Source organism: Myotis brandtii, unplaced genomic scaffold, assembly GCF_000412655.1.
Source record: "Myotis brandtii unplaced genomic scaffold, ASM41265v1 scaffold237, whole genome shotgun sequence".
NCBI classification, from domain to species: Eukaryota; Metazoa; Chordata; class Mammalia; order Chiroptera; family Vespertilionidae; genus Myotis; species Myotis brandtii.
Window position 1 is genome coordinate 758,646 of NW_005358943.1, and position 23,080 is coordinate 781,725.

General features: G+C 37.4%; 1 protein-coding gene across 3 annotated transcripts in view; it reads right to left on the minus strand.

Moving 5' to 3' along the window:
- The window catches only part of AEBP2 (AE binding protein 2), a 63,416-nt gene that overhangs the window by 14,249 nt on the left and 26,087 nt on the right, over positions 1-23,080 (minus strand). Inside the window, exons 5-8 of one of the 3 annotated variants that reach the window (XM_005866751.2) lie at positions 21,022-21,089; positions 17,654-17,767; positions 15,105-15,131; positions 13,032-14,587 (exon numbers count right to left, since the gene is read on the minus strand). In XM_005866751.2, coding sequence (XP_005866813.1) covers positions 14,542-14,587; positions 15,105-15,131; positions 17,654-17,767; positions 21,022-21,089 — 255 coding nt within the window. In that variant the 3' untranslated portion in view covers positions 13,032-14,541. Of the gene's footprint in view, positions 1-13,031; positions 14,588-15,104; positions 15,132-17,653; positions 17,768-21,021; positions 21,090-21,485; positions 21,806-23,080 lie in introns of those variants that run through there. The other 2 variants (XM_014540152.1, XM_014540153.1) reach the window with 2 other exon arrangements.

Genomic DNA, 23,080 nt, shown 5'->3' on the forward strand with positions numbered 1-23,080 from the left:
TTTGTTTAGCTTCTATATTTGTAACAATGTTTCAAACTGCAAGCTCAGAAGCCGGCAGCGGCAGCGGCAAGCGGGGAACGTTAGCTTACTCCATCACTGAAGCAAGCAAGTCTCATGTTCGCTTCAAGCTTCCTGGCTGCCGGCCGCCATCTTGGCTGGCAGTTAATTTGCATATCGCCCTGATTAGCCAATGGGAAGGGTAGCAGAGTGACACCAATTTGCATGTTTCTCTTTTATTAGTGTAGATGTCATCCGATAAATAAATAAATATATTCTATCCAAACAAAAATTAAACATCAGTTAGATGGAATTGGTTTTTTCTCACCACAGCAATAATGGAATCTCAACAGTATTATTCTATTTGCTCAATTTATTAGGGAGTTGAGCTCCAATCACCTCATCAGTGAACTTACCACATGAAATGAGCTAAGAATCAAATTTCAGCCTAAGAAGAGCTGGGTCACACCTATATTCTAAACAAGAGCAAGGGGTCCCAGCCCCACACCAGACCCCCAGGCGAGGGTCCCAGAGCCAGGAAAAGAAGTCCCTATGGGCAGTAAGAACTACGGGCCGTAAAAAACAGTGGGGGTTGGAGCTCAGTGACAGAGGCTGCTGGAGACCCAGCTATTCCTCTTAAAAGGCTGGCATCATGAAATGAACTTACAAGGTCCCACTTCCTCTGAGCTCCAGTGCCAGGCGAGGCTTCGGGGAGCACAGACACACACAAGGAGGAACTGGATTGTCTGGCATCGGGGCAGGAACTCAGGGGCGGCTTTCTCCCAGACAGAAGTGCTCGTAGGGATCATTGCTCCTATGCTGGGACCTCAGGGTTGCAGGGCTGACTGGCAGCCATTTCTGTTTGCTCTGCCCTCGTGATTCCCTAAGATCCCACCTCATCCAATTTACAACCCACCCAAGCTGTGTGTAGCGGCTTTTGCATATGAATGGCCTGTCCTTGCTTAAGCTAAATTCTCTTAAACAAACTGCAGCTGGGTCAGGGAGCCCCAAACCTATCACTATAAGGCCCAAGACCCGGCACCAGCACCAGCCTGCCTTGCTTCATAGCAGGGCCTCATCTGGGCACTTTCCAAACCTGATACAAAGAGGAGGAATCTGCAGATCTCTCTGTAGCTCCTGCTGGGTGGACCCAGGCAGTGGCTGACTCTGCAACTCCCTGCTTCATAGCAGGGCCTCATCTGGGCACTTTCCAAACCTGATACAAAGAGGAGGAATCTGCAGATCTCTCTGTAGCTCCTGCTGGGTGGACCCAGGCAGTGGCTGACTCTGCAACTCCCTGGAGACCCAGGAGCCAGTATGCCCAGTGGTCAGTGTCAGATCATACCAGATTACATCTCTATACATCCATAAGTGACACACTCAAGGGGCAGACTCAGTGAGCACCAAAGCCCCACTGAAGCAAGTACTGCTCCACAGGGGTATCTCCTGCACAGCAGCTCTCCCACTGTAGTCGCAGCTGATCCTCACAGCCAATTGGCCTGGAGGTCAAGTACTCCCAGTGACACCAACAGCAATTAAGTCTCAACTACAACAAGATTGTACTCACAGCCCACAAAGGGGTGCACCTAGAGCTCCCAGCTCAGGTGACTGGGGAGGCTGAACCACTGGGCCCTATAGAACACCTACTACACAAGACCACTCTATCAACTCAAGGAGACATAGCAGCTCTACTCAATACATAGAAACAAACACAGGGAAGCAGCCAAAATGTGGAGACAAAGAAACATGTCACAAATGAAGAAATAGAAGAAAGTAAACTACTGGATATAGAGTTCAAAACCACGGTTATAAGGTTACTCAAGAATCTTCAAGAAACCTTTAAAAAAAAAATGGAAATGGACCATCAGAAATTAAGCATACACTGACTGAAATAAAGAATAATATACAGGGATTCAATAGTAGAGTAGAGAACTGGGGAGCATTATGGTAAGTGAAATAAGCCAGGCAATGAAAGAAAAATACCACATGATCTCACTCATTTATGGGAAATAAAGAACATTATAACCTGATGAACAAAAAGATAAGACAGAGGCAGTAAAGCATCAAACAGACTGTCAAATTACAGTAGGAAGGCTGGGGAGTGTTGGGGAGGGGGTGGAAAAAGATCAACCAAAGGACTTGTATGCATGCATATAAGCACAACCAATGGACACAAGACACTGGGCGGGTGGGATGAGGGCATTTTCCAGGGGGTAGGGAAGGCTGGGGAAGGTCAATGGGGGGGAAAAAGGAGATATATGTACTACTATTTGTAATACTTTAAATAATAAAAAAAAATAGTAGAGTAGAGAATTCTGAGAGTCAAATCAACAATTTGAAATATGAGGAAGCAAAAAACACCCAAGTAGAAGAGAAAAATGAAAAAAGAATCCAAAAAATGTAAGGATGTTGTAAGGAGCCTCTGGGACAACTTCAAGCGTACCAACATTTGCATTATGGGGGTGCAAGAAGAAGAGAGCAAGATATTGAACCTATTTGAAGAAATAATGACAGAAAACTTCCCCTACCTGGTGAAAGAAATAGACTTACAAGTCCAGGAAGCGCCAAGAACCCCAAACAAAAGGAATCCACAGAGGACCACACCAAGACACATCATAATTAAAATGCCAAGAGCAAAAGACAAAGAGAGAATCTTAAAAGCAGCAAGAGAAAGAAACTCAGTTACCTACAAGGGAATACCCATACGACTGTCAGCTGATTTCTCAACAGAAACTTGGCAGGCCAGAAGGGAATGGCAAGAAATATTCAAAGTGATGAATACCAAGAACCTACAACCAAGAATACTTTATCCAGCAAAGCTATCATTCAGAATTGAAGGTCAGATAAAGAGCTTCACAGATAAGGAAAAGCTAAAGGAGTTCATCACCACCAAACCAGCATTATATGAAATGCTGAAAGGTATTCTTTAAGAAGAGGAAGAAGAAAAAGGTAAAGATACAAATTATGAACAACAAACATGCATCTATCAACAAGTTAAAAATCAAAATAAATGAATAAGAAATCTAATGAACAGAATAAACTGGTGAATAAAATAGAATCAGAGGCATGGAAATGGAACAGACTGATGATACTCAGAGGGAAGGGGGGTTGGAGGAGTGGGAAGAGGTTAAACAAAGATCTTATATGTATATGTGCATTACCTATGGACACAGACAATAGGGTGGTGAAGGCCTGGGGCGCGGTGGGAACCGGGTGGAGGGGAGCAATGGGGGGAAAAAAGAGGGACATCTGTAATAATCTCAACTATAAAGATTAAAACAATAAAAATAAATAAATTTTCATACCTTAAAAAAAAAAAGAAAAAGATTCACAATGGAGGATATGTTGTTCAGCCTTTTTTGATAAAAATATGTATATACTTATGTTTGTATGTGCAGAAGTAGACTGGCTTTCATTGGTATACACTTTTGTACTCTGAAACTTTTTGTATGAAGTGCATGCATTACTTTCTCAATAAAACCTAATCTATAAAAGATAAAAAACAAACAATTTAAAGTCAATTAGAAAAATTATATTGAATAATTGATACTAGGGATTACTGTTAAATTTTTTACATGTGATATGGTACTGTGGTTATGTTTTAAAAGTGAAATCCTTATCTTTTAGAGATACAATCACAAGTATCAACAGATTAAATGATCCTCAGATGTCAGAAATTTACTTCAAAATATCCCAAGGGGGCAGATATAGATGGAAAAAGATTGGCCATGTATTGGCCACTTGTTAAAGCAGGTTCACTAAGCTCCTCTCTGTATTCTTAAATATGCTTGAAATTTTACATAATTGTTTTGTTTTGTTTTTTACAAATAAAACCACATAATAACCTGAAGAAATTAACTTACTTGGACATTGAATAAGAAAGGACTTTCTCCATATTAACCAAGAAAAGATTCATAATGAAAAAGATTGCAAGAGTTGATTTAAAAATCTGTATAAAAATAACAAAAGTTGGACATTGTTTGCAACATGTAAAAGGATTAATATTTTTACACTAGAGGCCCGGTATACAGATTTGTGCACCAGTGGGGTCCCTCAGGCTGGCCTGCACCCTCTCGCAATCCAGGACCCCTTGGGGGATGTCGGATTGCCAGTTTTAGCTCGATCCCTGGGGACCGGGCCGAAACCAGCAGTCCGACATCCCCTGAGGGATGTAGTAGTGCATGAAGTGGCAGTCGAGCACCGCGCCACTCCCACTCATCCCCACAGCACCTGTCTCTGCCACTGCTCAGTAGCACTGATGCGGAGGTGGGAGAGGCTCACACCACCGAAGCTGTGCTCGCCAGGCATGAGCCCACATCTGGCGCCCATTAGTCAGCTAAGCAGCGCTCCCACTGTGAGAGTGCACTGACCACCAGGGGCCAGCTCCTGCATTGAACGTCTGCCCCCTGGTGATCAGTGCGCATCATAGCAACCGGTCAAACGGTTGCTTAGGGTTTTATATATATAGTTTTACATAGTTGAATAATAAGAAACATAACTAACTATAAGCATAAGAATATACCCAGGCTTTATTGTCATAAATATAAATTAAAACAATAAGCTGTCCTTTATACTTTTTTTATTTTCATGATAGTATTCAGGAATGGAAGGGCACAAGGCCACATACCATTTGTAGCATACAAATAACAAAGCACGCTCCAAGTTTTCAGTTCGAGCATTATTTACACTGGTGAGACAGTTGAAACTAAAATACTCAACGATAAGAGACCAGCTAACAAAAGTATGTATGGCACACACATACAATGGGATGTTACATTGTACTAGGAGTCCAGTGAGTAGAAATGCTCAGCATATACGTGATACATTATTAACCAATCTGGAAAAAATCTCTTCTGTGTAGATAGGAGAAAATATCCTCATACACTGACACCTAATATATTAATACTGATTTTAAAAATATGATTGGATTTTAGTTTAAGTATTTTTGTATGAATTTTCTAAATCTCTATATTGAATTTATGTCACTTACATATTTGGAACACTTTCAAGGAAATTATTTGATATTTTTAGAAAATGTACTGCATTGACCAAGAATTACTCATAGTACTATTTTTCTTTTACCAAAGGGTTCAAGTAACGAGCAATACAAAATGCTGATGCTAAAAATGAAGTCGCCATTTTTCCTTGTATGTTATCCAGCTATTAAATAACAATTTAACTATTAGAGTGCTACAGTTTCTTCTGGAATTTGTACATCTTCGAAAAAAATGGGGTGGGGGTGCTATCCAAATTAAATTCAGATTTTACAAATAGTTCCTCTTTATATATTAGGCAATCCTATAGACCAAAAAGGAAAGCTTCCTTCAGACATTCTATATAGACTCCTGTAGGATTGACCAGTCTGGCTGGGTCTTGTCACTGAAACAGTAATTGGTTTAGGACTGAAATAATCTTCTATTCAATACTCTGTGCAGTTAAGACTGGGAACAACTTAGAGGTTTCTTCATCAATTTTCTAAATGCTGTCCTAAGTTTTTCTCCTTACTTCTATCTGGCCATACCTGAGAGAAAACAAAAACTATCCCCAAATTCCTCCTTCTAATCACGGCCAAAGGAACATTTCCCAGCCAGCTGTATGGCACCTGGCAAATATTGATTCAACTATTTCTCAGGAGACAGAGTGAAAATTTGACCATAAACCCAAAGCAGTTTGCACAGATGATGGCTGTATATAAAAATTATTGTTGTTTAAAGAAGTAGGCAAATAAAATGTCAGAAACTTTAGCCTACTTCACTTCTGTTTCCATAGGTAAATCATCTCCATTCTTGATCACTAACACTCATAATGGTTTTGGGATATTTGTAAATTTTAAAAGAATTCCAGAGACAAAAATCTAACATTAAAAGCCTGATAACAGCATCACCTTTCATTCAATACTTCTTCAGCCCAGCCAGTGTGGCTCAGTGATTGAGCAACCACCTATGAACCAGGAGGTCACAGTTCCATTCCCAGTCAGGGCATATGCCTGGGTTGCGGGCTCCATCCCCAGTGTGGGGTGTGCAGGAGGCAGCCGATCAATGATTCTCTCTCATCATTGGTGTTTCTCTCTCTCTCTCCCTCTCCCTTCCTCTCAGAAATCAATAAAAATAGTTTTTAATTTAAAAAACATTGAAACACTCAGACACAGAGCAGACTGGTAATAGCCAGAGGGGAAGGAATTGGGGGACTGGGTGAAAGAGGTAACTACAAATTGGTATTTCCAAATTGTCACAGGCTGTAAGTACAGCATAGGGCATCTATACTAATAAAAGGGTAATATGCTAATTAGACCGGGAGACCTTCCAGACGTCCTTCCGGACAAAGCCATGGTGGCAGGGCTGAGGTAGAGGCAGTTAGGGGTGATCAGGCCAGGGGGGGAGGGCAGTTGGGGGTGATCAGGCCAATGGGGGAGGGGGGGAGCGCAGGCCGGCAGGGGGGGGGCAGTTAAGGGTGATCAGGCCAGAAGCGGGGTGCAGTTGGGAGCAATCAGGCTGGCAGGCAGAGTGGTTAGGGGTGATCAGGCAGGCAGGAGGGTGAGCAGTTAGGAGCCAGCAGTCCCGGATTGCGAGAGGGATGTCCGACTGCCGGTTTAGGCCCGATCCCTGTGGGATCCTAAACCGGCAGTCGGACATCCTCCAAGGGGTCCCAGATTGGAGAGGTTGCAGGCCAGGCTGAGGGACACCCCCCCACACACACGAATTTCATGCGCCGGGCCACTAGTACAGTCAATAATATTGTGAAAGCTATGTATGGTGCCAGGTGGGTACTGGGAATATCGAGGAAAACACTTTCTGAAAACGTATGATTGTCAGCCACTGTGCTGCTAGACCAAAACAAAGCAATGTTGAAGGTGAACTGTAATTGAAAACTAAAAATATTTCAACTAATTTACTATTTTTACAGAACAAAGTGTGCCAGTCCACCCTTCATGATGTGCCTCTAATACCCTCCGCCTCCCCCCTCCCGTGTTCCAGCCACATGGTGGCTTTCTATTCATGCAGCAGGCCAAGCCTACCCTCCTCAGACCCTCGTACTTACCACATCTGCCTCAAACACGCTCCTCACGCACACCCACCTGCCAGGTCTCTCTCTGCTCAACCATTACCACCTCAGAGAACTTCCAACTGTGCTGACTGAAACAGCACCCTACCTTCTTCCTCTAGTTCCACTGCTGTCTTCATAGCCCTTTTCACTGACTTCAACTATTAGTTTATTGTCTTACCCCTCCCCTCCTCTCTAGAATATAAGTTCCATGAGAACAGGGCCTTTTGCTCTATCCATTCCTGTGTCCCCTGAAAACACTGAACGTAATATAGAATTGAGTAAGTATTGATAGATTCTCTTGATCCCTCCTTTATTGCTCCTTTGATTCTGTTTTCTTTGAGTTCCTCTGCTTTGAATAGAGTGAAGTTGAGGAAAAACAAAACTAAAAAATCATATAAACAGAAATATAGTACTTTAATTTTGCCTGAAAATGCTTTATGGTATGTAAGATGATATAAATTACACTGCAGGCCCTAGCCGGTTTGCTTAGTGGTTAGAGCATTCGCCCACGAACTGAAGGGCCTGTTTCAATCCCAGAGGTACGTCCAGCGGTTGCAAGCTTGATCCCCAGCCTTGGTCGGGGCACGTGCGGGAGGCAACCAATTGATGTCTCTCTCACATCCATGTTTCTCTTTCCTCCTCCTCCCTTCCACTCTAAAAATATTTTTTTAATGGAAAAAATATTCTCGAGAATTAACAAAAAATAAAAATAAATTACAATGCAGCCTGAAAACACATCCCTGAGCCTTGTATAGGCTTAACTCTCGTTTACAGTAATGGAGCAAGAGCAATGGATGAATCGATAGCAGATTACTATTCGAATTGGTTTGAAAGTCTAGTTTCTAATCTGGAATGTAAGGAGCTCGGAAGTCGTCTGTCCTAACAGATAGAAGTTTAATTGTCTATCAACAATTCTTCTTAGATCCATCAGAGAATGGAGGTCACAAGGCAAAGCACTGCCCCCAAACCAGAGATCCAGACAGGAGGAGCCAGAGAATCACAACCTACCAGAGCAGAACCTCCATGGGAACCAGTAATGGGGTAGGAAAACCTAAACTGTAGTTGGCGAATTGCTGAAAGCTAAGTGTAGATAAGGTGGAGTTAAAAACTCCAAGGGACCCAGTCATACACACATCCCCAGCCCCACACACACTTTGTGTTTTGCCCCCAGGAGTCCTACCGGATTCTCACAGCAAAGACAGGGAAAGTCCCCTCTTGCTTTTTGCCGGAGGACGGGAAAGTAGCCATTTTCAAAGAGACCCAAAGCATTCAGCAGTTTTAGTTTGTTTTTTAATTGATTCCAGAGAGAAAAGGGAGAGGATAGAAACATCAATGATGAGACTCATTGATTGACTGCTTCCTGCCCACCTCTTTCTGGGGATCAAGCCCACATCCCTGGCATGTGCCCTGACCAGCAATCGAACCATGACCTCCTGGTTCATGGGTCATTGCTCAACCTCTGAGCCACACCAGTGGGACATTCTGCAGTTCTTAAGGAGGCCTGCCCTCTAGGGAAACTATTTCACCAGAACCTAACCCTACTGAAGTTTTGTTGGGGCCTAACTGACCTGGGAGAAGTCTTCCAGGTGGGAGCAGGGCAAATACCCAACTCCAGCCACCTCCAGCCATCCTGCTCCACCTAAGGAAGGAAACACTGAGAGGCCTGGCAACCCTTTTTGGGACTCCTCTAGCCTAGTGTTTTGTTACTTTCACCTTAATAAACCTCCCCTTTGGTTAAAAACAGCCACCACCACAAAAACCTGAGAGGCCCTTGTGAAGGTCATAGCCCAGGGGCACAGGCTTACTCTCTCTTTCTCCCCCGCACACACCTCCCCACATCACTAAAGCCTATTGACAGTGGTTCTTTAGCAGGCACATCATGTCCGGCTTTCAACAAACAATTACTACATGGATGCCAAAATGTAAAAAAACATTTCAAAGACAAAAAGCAAGCTGACTCAGATACAGCAGGCACGTTGGAATTATCAGGCCAGGAATTTAAAATAATTACGTCAATATGCTAAGATAATACGTATCAATATACTAATGGAAAAGTAGACAACTTTCAGGAACCAATGGCTAATGTAAGCGGAAAGACAGAAATTAAAAGACTCAAGAAGAAATCCTAGAAATATAAAAACACGGTAATAGAAATAATGAAAAAATGACTTTAATGGGTTCATTAGACTGGACACAGTTAAGGAAAGCATCTGTGAGCTTGGGAATATATCAAAAAAATTTTCCAAAACTGAAAAGCAAAATATTTTTTTAAAGACTAAGGAAAAGGGGAACAGAATAGACACAAACTTTGGGACAACTACAAAGGCTTAGCATATGTGTGAGGGGAATACCAGAAGAGAAAAAGGAACAGAGGAAATATTGGAAGCAATAATGACAGAATTTCCCCCAAATTAACGTCAGACAGCTAAACACAGAATAAGGATAAATGCCCCCCCAAAAAATCTACAACTAGGCCTATCATATTCAAATTGCAGAAAATAAAAGAAAAAAAAAATCTTGAAAGCAGCAAGGGGGCAAAAATACCATATATATATATATAGAGGAACAAAGATAGAATAGCATCAGGCATTTCCTCATAAACCATGCAATGGAAAAAAGTGAAATATGCATTGAAAAACAAAAACACCAACCTATTAATTCTTTATTCTGTGAAACCATCCTTCAAAAGTGAAGGAGAAATAAAGACTTTTTCAGACAAAAATTGGGAGAATTTGTTGCCAGGTCTGCCTTGCAAGAAATATAATTTCAGAGAGAAGGAAATGATATATAGGTCAGTGTCGACATAAGAAATGTCCAAACCTGTAGAGAAGTTTTGATTTAATTTCAGTCAAGATGACAATTGCTAGAAAGCAAAATTTCAACGGATTGAGAAAATGCTCCATAGAATAGCAGTTTTACAACTTTATACATTAGAAGCAAAAGAGAAGACGTAAAGGGGTTACATGAAATCTATTGCTGGTAGATTAGGGAGGCAGAAGAAAAGAAAACAGCGAAATCTCTGGAATTGGATATAAAGTAAAACAGAGACACTTTTTTTAGATTGGTGGGTGTAGGACAGTGGTTGGCAAACTCATTAGTCAACAGAGCCAAATATCAACAGTACAACGATTGAAATTTCTTTTGAGAGCCACATTTTTTAAACTTAAACTATATAGGTAGGTACATTGTTATTAACTTAATTAGGGTACTCCTAAGCTGGCCTTTGCTAAAAACATCCTCAATCTGATTGAGGTACGTTCGCTGAGGTCAACCCCTTCCAACTCTCCCATCCACACTCGTCTTGTATACTTGTTTCGTCTATCTCCTTTCGTTTATCCTCTCTATATGTCCGAACCATCTCAACATACCTTTCTCAATCCTCGACACTACATCTTCTTTCACTCCACAACGTTCCCTAAAATTAACTTAATAAACTTTAAAGTTTTAAGTCAACTTCGCACTGTACGTGCGCGCCCACACGTGGTATTTTGTGGAAGAGCCACACTCAAGGGGCCAAAGAGCCGCGTGTGGCTCGCAAGCTGTGGTTTGCCGACCACTGGTGTAGGATAACAACATTTACAGCACTTAGAGATGGTACGTGGGGAACAAGATAACAATGAGGGGTTCTGTGGTCTCCTGTTCTGGTGGGGGAAGTGTTCCTGAAGAAGGGGTTTACTCTGACTTTGCAAAGGTATGTTATTTTAGATGCAAAAGGACAATAGACAGGATCACTTAAGGTAAAGAATGACCTTTGTTAAGGAAGCTAAAGGCCTAGGATGACTCATTTTTGGTTAGCAAGTTTTATGTCCAGAATATCCTATGTGACTATTTCTGGTTTCTGAGTATGTAGGATCTAAGCTTGTCAGGTTTCGTATGTGGCCCCTTTCTCATCCACAACAGTATCTACATAAAGAAAGGCAGAGCATTAGAGAAGGAGTAAGTGAGGATAAGATACTTCAAATGGTTTTGTATCATATTTACCTTGTTGTTTGTCATAAACTACAAGTAATTTCAATCACTAGGCAATAAAAGTTGTATTAATAACTGGAAATTGTTTGGAATCAGACAAGGAAAAAGATGAGCAAAATGTGGTTAAGATTTCCTTGGCCCTAATTAAGATTCTTTCTGCCCAACCAGTGTGGTTCAGTGGTTTAGCACTGACCTATGAACCAGGTCACGGTTAGATTACCATGCCACCCAGGTGTGATCTGAGAGCTTCTCTTCATCATGGATGTTTCTACCTCTCTCTCCGTCTCCCTTCCTCTCTGAAGTCAATAAAAAAATAATTTATAAGCAAGGATTCAAAAAAGTCATATACATAAGAAAATTTTCAACAAAAATTTGTCCTAAGAAATTATTTTCTGCACATTTTAAAAAATATTTTTCATTGAAATCCCCCAAAATGTACTTGTCTTCAAAACCCTAGGCTTTGTTATTCAGATAAACATCAGTTTCACAATATAAGAATTTGTTTGCCTTTTAGAGAACTGTTTTAAAGACTTTTGACCATATTTTCCCATTTTTATATTTTATTCAAGTATCTAACTTTTGTTAACTATATTAAAATTTCAAATAGCAAACAATAAAAGATGACTTAATCGTTGCAAATTATATCCTTTTGAGAGTACTTGAATATTTAAAGCATTAAAGTGTAAACGAAAAAATAATTTTACAGTCAGCACTTTACTGACATGACTATCATCGCTTTCAATGAGAATAAACCAAATCTTAAAATACGCATTTAGAGTTCATTACTCCCCACCTTAATTTCCTTTCATCTGAAACTCAGAAGCAATGTGTGTCCACTTTAGGGAAGATTTAGATATGAAAAGTTTATTTTAAAAAAATAAACAACTTTCAATTTTACAATATTTTCCACTTCCAAGATTCTTTTAGATAGAGCAATATGTGTCTTGTGGTTTAAACAAGACCTGATTTATAAAATTTCCTTTAGTCCTACTTAGTAAAACAAAACACACAAAAACAAATGGTGAAATATTAATAACTATTAAGAAACCCAATGTGAAAGTGTAAAAAAAATACCAAAAAAGCAAAAACAGCATTTGTTGCAGTTACCTAAAATGGCAATTTTTAAAGTATACGAAGCAGCTTTCACTGAAATGCAATGTACTGGTGCATTTTACCAAAATTAAAACTATTATATTAAAATGTAGGCTTTGTGGACTAGGTTTATTTTTCCAAAAATTTTATCATCTGTACCAGGGATTGGCAAGTTTTTCCTTAAAAGGTCAGAGAGTAAATATTTCAGGTTTGCGGGCCAAACGGTCTCATTGCTCCACTCTGAAACTATAGGAAGAAAGCAAGCGCAGACACCACATCAATGAACGGGTATGCCTGTGACTGCAGTTTGAGCACCGCTGGGCTAAACAATGGATTTTGATTAAGAGACTAATTATATTTCAGGTACCATATTATAAATGTCATATATGGAAGTTAGGAGGAACAATATAGATGGATAGACGTCATTCAAGAAACAATTAAAATGTTCACAAGTAGGCCCTAGCCAAGTGGCTCAGTTGGTTGGTGTCATCTCATGAACCAAAAAGGTTGTGGGTTCGATTCATGGATGTTTCTCTCTCACTCACTCCCCCGCCCCCCACATCGGTCCTCACTCTCTAAACATCAATAAAAGCATATCCTAAGGTGAGGATTAAAAAAAAAAAAAAGTTCACATTTACTTGCCAATCATAATTGATGGTGTGTAATAATGTTTACATACAAATTAAATATACTTTCATTCATTTTAATTCCATATTTTTTGGTGTGTTAATAGAATCAGACCAAACTCAGATAAGCAGCAAAGTACCATGAGTGAGTACTCGGAGGCTAATCAAGAACCATGAAATTTGGTTTTGACATCTAAATATTTCTACACAATGAAAAAACTTTTATGTACTGGATCCCTAAAGAAAATATTAGATGTATATTTCAGGTGTTGTTTTAAAATTTAATTGTTACAATTTTGAAGCTAAATGTGATTTGCTTTTGTTTTATTAGAAAAAATACTCAGCAAGGTCTACAATCATTGGTCAATTAAGAATGACTTACAAGAACATGAGGCAATAAAATAAAAAATACAGGTACAAACTATATATCTGAAACACTTCTATTTGGCAATTTTTTAACAAACCAAAATTTAAAAAGAGCAAAGAAGATTGCAGATTACTTCCAGATACAGAATAAAGCAATTAATGAAGTGCTTAAGCAAAAGAAACAAAAATGGTAAGAAAACACACTGCTTTTCTTTTCTTTTTAAAAATAAAATCACATTTGCTACAGATCATATGGATAATACCCTTATTAAACAACCATTCCAGAATGTCTTATAGTACCAGTGCTTTTATTTGCACTTCATTTCATTTTATATGACTCATTTCATGTATATAGCTCTTTACCCCATTGTTTACGAATAAAGTCCCCATAACTTTTATTTTAAAATATTTTAAAGTAAATGAGATATGATTTATGTATCATGAAACTTTCCCATTTTGGAACCAAAGGCTTGGTTCTATATTTTTGTCTATTCTTTAAAAATTTAGTGTAAAAACTGCTGGTTTTTATATCACTGTAGTAAAGTGAAAACTCCTCAATCAGGAGTATTTTCTGCAGTTTGATTGCATATAACCACATACTTTACAATATGTCCTTCCAACAGTAAGGAAATGATTGATTTCACAGTCACTGTCAGAAATGAGTGCCATAATTCTATTATGGGTATAGGTCCTCCCTCAAAGACTTTCTGGAAGGATGTTCAATGTGTTTTGTTCTTAAAGATATTAACAGTAGTACATAGTCCCTTAAGTCTGCAAAGACATTTATTGTTAAAGAAGGTGCTTTATTAACAATTCCTCTGGCAGCACTAGTGAATTATAATATCCTTCAATATTATTTCTACCCATAATATATACATTTAACTTTCATGTCTCTAGAAAAACATCTACAGTACATTTCATAATATAAAAATATATTACAAATCTGCTGAATTATTTACAAGCAATGTTCTATTATCTCTATGCAACATTTGTTTGATACAATACTAACAAGTTACACATATTTCCATTTCTGTAAGTTAAAAAAAAAATCCATATGGCTTCTTGCTTAACCAAGCAAGAAAGTGATTTTATTTTCTTTTTCAAAACCAACTTTGGTGCATAAAGGATTCATTCAGTTTGACAACACTTAAAAAATACAATTTTTCTTATGTTAAGAAAAAACTAATTAACCAAATGCTTTCCTCAGAAAAAAAAAATTAGAGGCTTATGTAGGTTAAATGAAAATAGAGGATTATTAAAATATTTGAAATAAAGGTTTTTCAAAAACCGTTAACAGATTAGTTATATAGGTAAATATTAACATACTGTACTCCATTAGAAAACCCTAGTCCTGAAAAGGGAGCCACCAGACATACGGCAACACTCTTTAACAGAAATTTGCAGCCCTAATTCGAAAGACGAATATTTAGTTGATTGCAAATGTCGTTCACTGTTTGCTTAAATACAAATTGAACACTTTTCTTATCAGAGTTCTGCAAAAGAACACAAATGGCAACCAATCACATCTATTTATAATTGATAATTTTCATTGCCTAATATGTCCTAATATGACTTCAAATCGATAGACACTGTCAAGATAAATATCCTTACAGTGCTTTTGGTATTTGTATGGGCACATGTTGTAATTGTTTTTCTTTCCAATATAAACTACTGCAATCACTAAAGGGGGGAAAAAGCAGCTTAAAGCAGCAAGCATGCAAAGCCTTTAAGAAGCTATTCCACTAAGTTGCCAAAAGAGTGTTTGCTCAGTCTCCCACAGTACCATTCCATGAAAATGTGGACATACAGTAATATATTAATATATTCCACAGAAGAGCCTACTTCATTCACAGAATGTTTACACTAAGCATAAATATTATTCTAAATATTGGATTAAAAAAGAGGAAGGGGGTTGAGTCTAATGTGCAACTTTTACTAAACCCATTGTCAGTGACTAAGACTGCAGGTGTCCCCGCTTGTTTGCTTTTTATGTATTTATTTATTTTTTACCTCTTCAACCTCTTCTGCGGCATTGTTCTAGAAAAAGAGAAAAAGGAATATTCTTTTATTCAACTCTATCAAAAACACATTAAGTATTTTAAGAGACATTAAGAATATTTATAAAATATAGGCAATGTGATGATCATTGATCATCATTAAAATTTATTTCCAAAGCATTCACACATAATGAATACATAGTTACATAGTATAGCCTTTTAATTAATCCTTTTTATGTAGCCTGCTAGTGTATTTCTAAAAAAGCATTTCATGTCTAACACATACATTTTAACCAACTAATGCTACGGAAACTAATGTTTAAAATCTCAAATAAATAGGTTCTTTTTAGTCTTTTTAAGATATTTTTAGAAGGTTTGCCATACTTTCATTTTGAAATGTGCATAAACAAATTATTTCTCCTAAAACTAGTTAGAATAACTGCTTTTTCCCCTTTTACTTAATCTCACAAGTTTTCCCTACCAAAATCCAAAACATTCTTAATGCTACACCACAATAAATGTAAGGAGTTCTATTACTCTGTACCACTTTAGGGTAAACTAAATTCTAACTTTCAGAATAGCAGAAGCATGAAAGTTTAGACTCAAATGTTAAGATTGAGGTAGTTAAAAAAAAAAAATACCTCCACAGAAGTACCTACATGTGTTAAGAACATCTTCATTACCCCAAAATGAAATCAGTAAGTATTGTAGAATTACACTGAGAACATGCAATTCCTATGCACTTATAACATCATTGGTTCTGAGCTTGAATGATTTTTTTAAGTCACTTTCACTATAATATCTAAATTGCTTCCTATAGAGCACAAGAAGGGGGGGGGGGTTGGTTCTGTGAGAAAGGAGACCCTTAGAGAGGGGGGAGTACAAGGCCGGGCAGAAACACTGAAGTTAGTCTTAATCATATAATTAAGATTCATGCCCCTTTGTCAACTCTCTGCCTAGGAAATGTTTACAACCAGTTGTAATAGCAGGGTGGCTCTCCCAAAATATCACTCTTTTAGAATGCTAATTTTAATTACATCCTTCAAAGAGTAAGCAGAAATAACCTTAAATTAGGTAACAGTAAATAAACAATATTCAATTATTTCTTAAATAGTGACTTTTCTGTATTTTCGATGGTGGATTTACCTCAATCTTCTTCCTTAAGATATTTCATTGTTCTCTATACCAGTTAATTTCTTGATAACCCAGCTCGGTCCACAGAAACAAGATTTTATTGAACTTAGCACTTTCACCAAAAGATATTTTAAAATTTATTTTTGGAGTAGGAAAAACTGAGTCTCAGTGTTTCCACATGGCAAGGCCCATTATGTTAGAATTTCATTCTCAGAAGATGTCTCAAATTATAGAAATCCTATTGCATTGACTAACATTCCACAAAAAGTTGTGTCGTGGAATGAACCAAACTTTCAAAGTGTTAATTACTTCAAAATCCGGCACAGTCTCCTTATGATAGCTAGAATTCACATTTGGGATTATCCCGAATTTTTATATGTCCTCTTATTCTTATCCAATCTATTCCTATTATAAAATACATACTAAATTAAAATTTATCTTAAAAAAATAGAAATTTTGTTCATTGATAGTGCCTTTAGCCAGGCCGGTGTGGCTCAGTGGTTGAGCATCAACCTATGCCAGGACATCACAGTTCAATTCCCAGTCAGTGTACATGCCTGGGTTACAGGCTCAATCGCGTGTTGTGCGTGCAGGCGGCAATCGATTAATGATTCTCTCATTACTGATGTTTCTATCTCTCTCCCTCTCCCTCTCTGAAATCAATAAAAACATTTTTTGAAAGACTGCCTTTAAAGCATTTTCATCACTTTTAAATATATTTTTATTGATTTCAGAGAGGAAGGGAGAGAGAGAGAGAGAAACATCAAAGATGAGAGAGAATCATTGAATGGCTGCCTCCTGCACGCCCCCACTGGGGATTGAGCCCGCAACCCGGGCATATGCCCTTGACCAGAATAGAACCTGGGACTTTTCAGTCCACAGGCTGACACTCTATCCACTAAGCCAAACCGGCTAGGGCTCACCACTTTTGAAATTTGGGTAGAGGCAGTATGGAGTTCAGTCATATAATATCTGTGTAACTTTGGGCAAGCTATCTAACCTCTCGCTTCAGTTTTCTAATCTGTAAAACAGAGACAGTGACACCTATTTCACAGGGCTGCTGTGTGAGTGAAGTATATGTAAAGCACCTAGCAAAGTGACTTAGCACATTGTCAGAAAAGTTGGGTCCCTTTTCCCCACCTCTACCCCACCTGATACCTCCCTAAGCACAGGACACTAAAACAAAGGTCAAAGCAGAAAATTATTAGAAATGTAAACACTGGGAACTACCTCTTAAAAACAAACAGTGCTATATTATCTTTCTCAATTCTATAATTTATAAATCTTTGTAACTGCTCGAGAAAACAAGATTATGCTTGGTAATGAATTCAGTACTTAAAAAATAAATCCTAACCTTACACCAAATATTTAGAGAGATTTCAAGATTATAATTCAGAAAGTAAAACATCAAATCAACAAGTAAATTACCTGTATATGTTTGGGTCCAAAAGCAAGGCAGTATCTTTGGGTAGCTTTGATAAATGAACTACTTTAGTTTTTAATTGATGTCGCTCACTTTCATTCACCCACACGTCAGGCAGACTATAAATTAAAAAACAAGCCATACATAAAATAACATTAATTTTAAATTTACCACTCATATACCTTCATATTACCCAGCCATTTCTGCTAGTTTGACAGGGCCACCTAGGTTATTAACAAGCTTCTCATAGCCAAATGAACTTAACAATCTAGGTAGTGGGATGAAGAGAAATAGCAGGGTGAAATTTGAGGCACAAATTTGGGATGCATTAGGAATTTTTGGTAGCCAAGTCATATCAAACTTATATACTGCCTGTCCTTTAGCTTGCTGAGTGAAATTCACATTTGAGCTTGACATGATGTAAATTTGACACAGAGTTTCTTCATGAAGAAATAAGAAGTAAAAACACCACCAAATTCCACTTTTTAAAAAATGCACATGTAATCAAAATTCCAAAATCAAAGAAATGTGATCCTATAAGGAAATTCAAATAAAAGCAAATTGATATTTGGATGGATCAATTTCCAGAACACCAAGAATACAGACATTTAAATATATATTTTTAAAGAAACTATAGGGTTGGCAAAAGCAGGTTTATAGTTGTTCAAGTGAAAAATAATACAACAGTAAATAATAACACGTTTCATGTACTCACAACTATAAACCTACTTTTGCCCTACCTCTATATATTTATGACCTTAATATATAAAAATAGCTCTTACAAATCAGTATGAAAGAGGCAGTGAACATTAATTAGGGAAAGAGGGATAGGGTAGACAAAGCACACTAACCATCAATTTACCAAAGATATGAACAGTTTAAAAATGATCTTACTGCCCTAAGCTGAAGGGTCCCAAGTTCGACTCCGGTCAAGGGCACAAACCTCAGTTGCAGAGGCAACCAATTGATGTGTCTCTCTCACACCAATGTTTCTCTCTCTGTTTCTCCTCCTCCCTTCCACTCTCTCTAAAAATCAATGGGAAAATATTCTCAGATGAGAATTAACAAACAACAAAAAATAAAAATGATCTTACTTGTAATCAAAGAAATGCAAAATATAAGAATGTAACAGCCAGTGTTGATAATAAAGAAGATAAAAAAGCTCTCTAATGAAGTAGATGGGATTAGATATTGCTAAAAACTCAGGAGGGCAATACTTATCAAAAACTGTAACATTTTGCGTAGTTTGTATACTAGTAGACTTTAGAATATCTTTCTTTAACAGTAAAGAAAAATGGGTAATTTCAATGTTCAGAAAAAACAACAACAGCTCATTAAATACATTTTACAGGGCCATGTATTTACTTTTTTAATATGTTTTTTATTGATTTTTAGATAGAGATAAAGGAAGTGGGAGAGAAACAACAATCGATTGGCTGCTTCCTACACGTCCCCTCCTGATCAAGCCCAAACCCTGGACATATACCCTGATCAGGAATTGAACTGGTGACCTCTTGGTGCACAGGAAACCGCTCAATCCACTGACCCACAGCAGCCAGGCTTCAGGACCATTTAAAAATGTCTTACACCAGTCAGAGAAAGGCAAGTACCATATGATTTCACTCATGTGGAATCTAATTTAAAAAATAAACTAACGAACAAAATAGAAACAGACTCATTAGCGAACAGACTGACAGCTGTCAGAGAGAAGGTGGGTTGCCAGGCTGGGTGAAAAAGGTGAAGAGATTAAGCAAAAAAAACCAACACACACACACACACACACACACACACACACACTACTCACAGATACAGACAATAGCATGGAAATTCCGAGGGGCGAGTGGGAGAGGGTATAGAGGGGATAAATGGTGATGTAAGGGAACTTGACTTGGGGTGGTGAACACATAATACAATATACATAGAGATGATGTACACTAGAATTGTACACCTGAAACCTATATAATTTTATTAACCAATGTCACCTCAATAAATTCAATTTTTAAAAAAGATTTAAAAAATGCATTTTAAGCTCTTTAAGTAGGAGTGGAATTAGTAGGATGATGAATGTATGCTTAAAGAATTGTACAGATTTAAATAAAAAAACAGAGGCCAAGAGAAGAGATTAACCAAAGAACTTATATGCATATATGCATAACACATAAATGCATAATCCATGGACACAGACAATAGTGCAACGAAGGCCTGGGGGAGGGGAGAACTGGATGGAGGGGGTCCAGAAGGGAAGAAAGAGAACATCTGTAATACTTTCAACAATAAAGATAATTTTTTAAATTATTACTTTTAAAATGTCCTACAGTTTAATTTCCATAAAACCTGAAAGGGAAGGAGGAGAAAGTGGTGGAAAATATGTTCTACACTATTAGAAGCTTAATAGTCAAAGGATTTTTTAAAAACTAAATGGATTTCTTTACACTGATATACTAATGTGCACTGTAAACTCACAAACCTACTTAAGAACATTTAATTCACATCACATTCATTAACATTTTCTTAAACAGAGTTTATTAAACAAAATTTTAAAAAGGATTCAAAATCCAGGACAAATATTACCACATATTGCTAATTTTTTGAAGAATAAGTATACACAATTTGATTCTACTTCTTAAAAATTTATTCTATTCTTGGTGCTTATCAATTCCATTAAAAATTTCTATCATATACTTCTATTACCTATTATAATAAGAGAAAATTTTTTAATAAAAGGATAAAACGAAAATTAAAACTGAAATCTAAATTAAGGAATATCTGGGTCAGAAGTGCTCTAAACGGTACTAAAACACGAAGAAAAATGTAATGGTGCTGAAAACCTGGTCAACTGCTTTTTCTATAAAACACTGTGGGTTGGATAATGTTTAGAATTTTTTTTTAAATAAATGATTCAAACAAAGGGCCAACTAAGGCTGCTTGCATACTACTTGAGGGCCATTGAAAATTCTAAAAATAACCACATCCAATTAAAAATCTTTCATAGATTATCTCTTTAATCCTGACCTCAAAATATTTCATAGTTTAATTTCCATAATTCTGTTATATTTGAATCCAATAATGTTAAGTAATTTTTGAGTAGATGATTTAATTTTTAAATATATTTTTATAAGTTCAGCGAAGAAGGGAGAGGGAGAGAGAGATAGTAATATCAATGATGAGAGAGAATCATCGATCGGCTGCCTCCTGCACGCCCACACTGGGGATTAAGCACACAGTCTGGGCATGTATCCGGACTAGGAATCCAACCATGACCTCCTGGTTCATAGGTCAACACTCAACCACTGAGCTACACCGACAGAGCGAGTATGAGATTTTAATAAAAGACATTAGTCTATTAATTACACATAGTATTCCAAATACTTACATGTCTTCAGGCATCCAATGAAGCAAAAGTTTTATCTTTCCAGAATCCTCTTTTCTCTTAGCTATTACCTAATGATAAGAAATCATAACAATGATTTGTAACACATTCTAATATCATTAAAAGGCACTTTTAATCCTAATCAAGAACTTTTAAGTGTTGTATCCTGAACTAGATATCACCACCACATCTTGTTCTGCCTTGTTTTTCCCCCCCAATTTTACCTTTGATTATGTACTTTCACAAAAGAGGAAAAAAGGAACTGAAGACAAGGTTTGTATAGCCAAATAGAAAAACCAGCCCAGCCGGTGTGGCTCAGTGGTTGAGCATCAACCTATGAACCAGGAGGTCAGAGTTTGATTCCTGGTCAGGGCACAGGAATCTCGAGCAGGGGACGGATGAATGATTCTCTCTCATCACTGATGTGTCTATCTCTCTTTCCCTCTCCCTTCCTCTCTGAAATCAATACAAATATATTAAAAAAGAAAAACCATATTATCTTTATTAAGGGACTGAAAATGCTATTTACTATCTCCTAAGTCTGTGGCTTAGCTAGAATGCTACCATGGTTCTACATTGGCTAGAATATTTTTAAAGAACAAACAGTAAAGAAAAAATACTTCTAGGAAGGGAAAAGTCTGTAATTTACAACGGAGACATTTTTTGTTTGCTTGGAGGTTCTTGGTTGGTTGGTTTTATTTTAAATGAACATCAGCCGAACAGTGTTTAGGTTCAATCTTAAGGAACCCACATAAATTAAAAGGTGGATCAACCTGAACAAAAAGACCTGTAGAAGGGTAAGAAAAAAAATGTACTTGCCATTCATTACCAGATTCTGAAATTAAGATAATACTTAAATTAAATAAAAATAGATCAAGATGGTATTTTGTAACTTACACTTTCCATGTTAACAAAATTAGCACGTTAGTTTTAATAATCTAAATCTCAATATTTTTACCAAGTTTAAATTCTAAAAAGCCACACAAAATTGTCATCCTCAAAACATAGAACTAAGTAACAGCACTCTATGCAAAAATGAAATACTTTCTATCTCCATTCCGAAAAACCTATAGTCAATACCCCATTCTAGACTTGACAATGAGATTAATTAAAAAGCACAAAGACAGAGCTGAAATACCTCGACAAAAAAAAAAAAAAAAGATATGAAAACAATGCAAACCAAGCAAGCACAGCAAGCCAACTGACTGGTAACTAGGAATCTGCTGACCTCTTCTGGAGAAGGCTCGAAAGAAAATGTTTCAATTAAAGAAGACAAATTAGGTAAACTGCACAGCATAGAGCCTCACAGATACATTTTCCTCCAAATGGTTTCACTAAGTTAATTTAATAACTAGGAAACTTAAAATCTGACTGCTAACAGAAGTGATTATGCTTAACACATACTGCCTCCATCAAAATCTTCCCAGCCATGGAACTTCGAAAAACAGCTCCTTTCCTTTCTACTGTGTCCAACAAACGCCTTTTCCCATTATGGATGTCTCTTCCTTCCACTTTCCCCAGGAAAAAAGCATTCTCCAGATCACACTCCACCCTCAGTCAAGGTTACCTATACCTCCCGTGTCACCTGGGGGCGGCAAGTCACTCTTATTTCTGTTTCTTAAATTTATGACAAACATAGGTTTCATGTTCTTAAAATCTCTCAGATGTTTTCTACAGCTAGAAAACTTATTTTCAAGGTCACAGACTATTTTGACTGTCAGTAAATTTTTAAATTTCTTCCAAACTCCTTATATCACCATTATTGGTAGTTCCTTCATTTTTTTTTAATCATCTCAATTTCTCCACAGTAAACTTAAGGATTTTATCACAGGAGCTGCTCTAATGAAAGCATGTAAAAGTTGGAACTTTGCTTTTTAAAATACAACCTTCTTTATCACATCACCACTCCCTATTCCCTAATATGCAGAGACACTTGCTCATTAGACCATTATTTCATTGCGTTTATTGCTTATTAAATGTTAATGAGCCCCAAACCTGTCCTTAAATTTCTTCTTTTCTATTTATACTTAAAGAGTTCCTAGTGATCTTATCCTGTTTGATA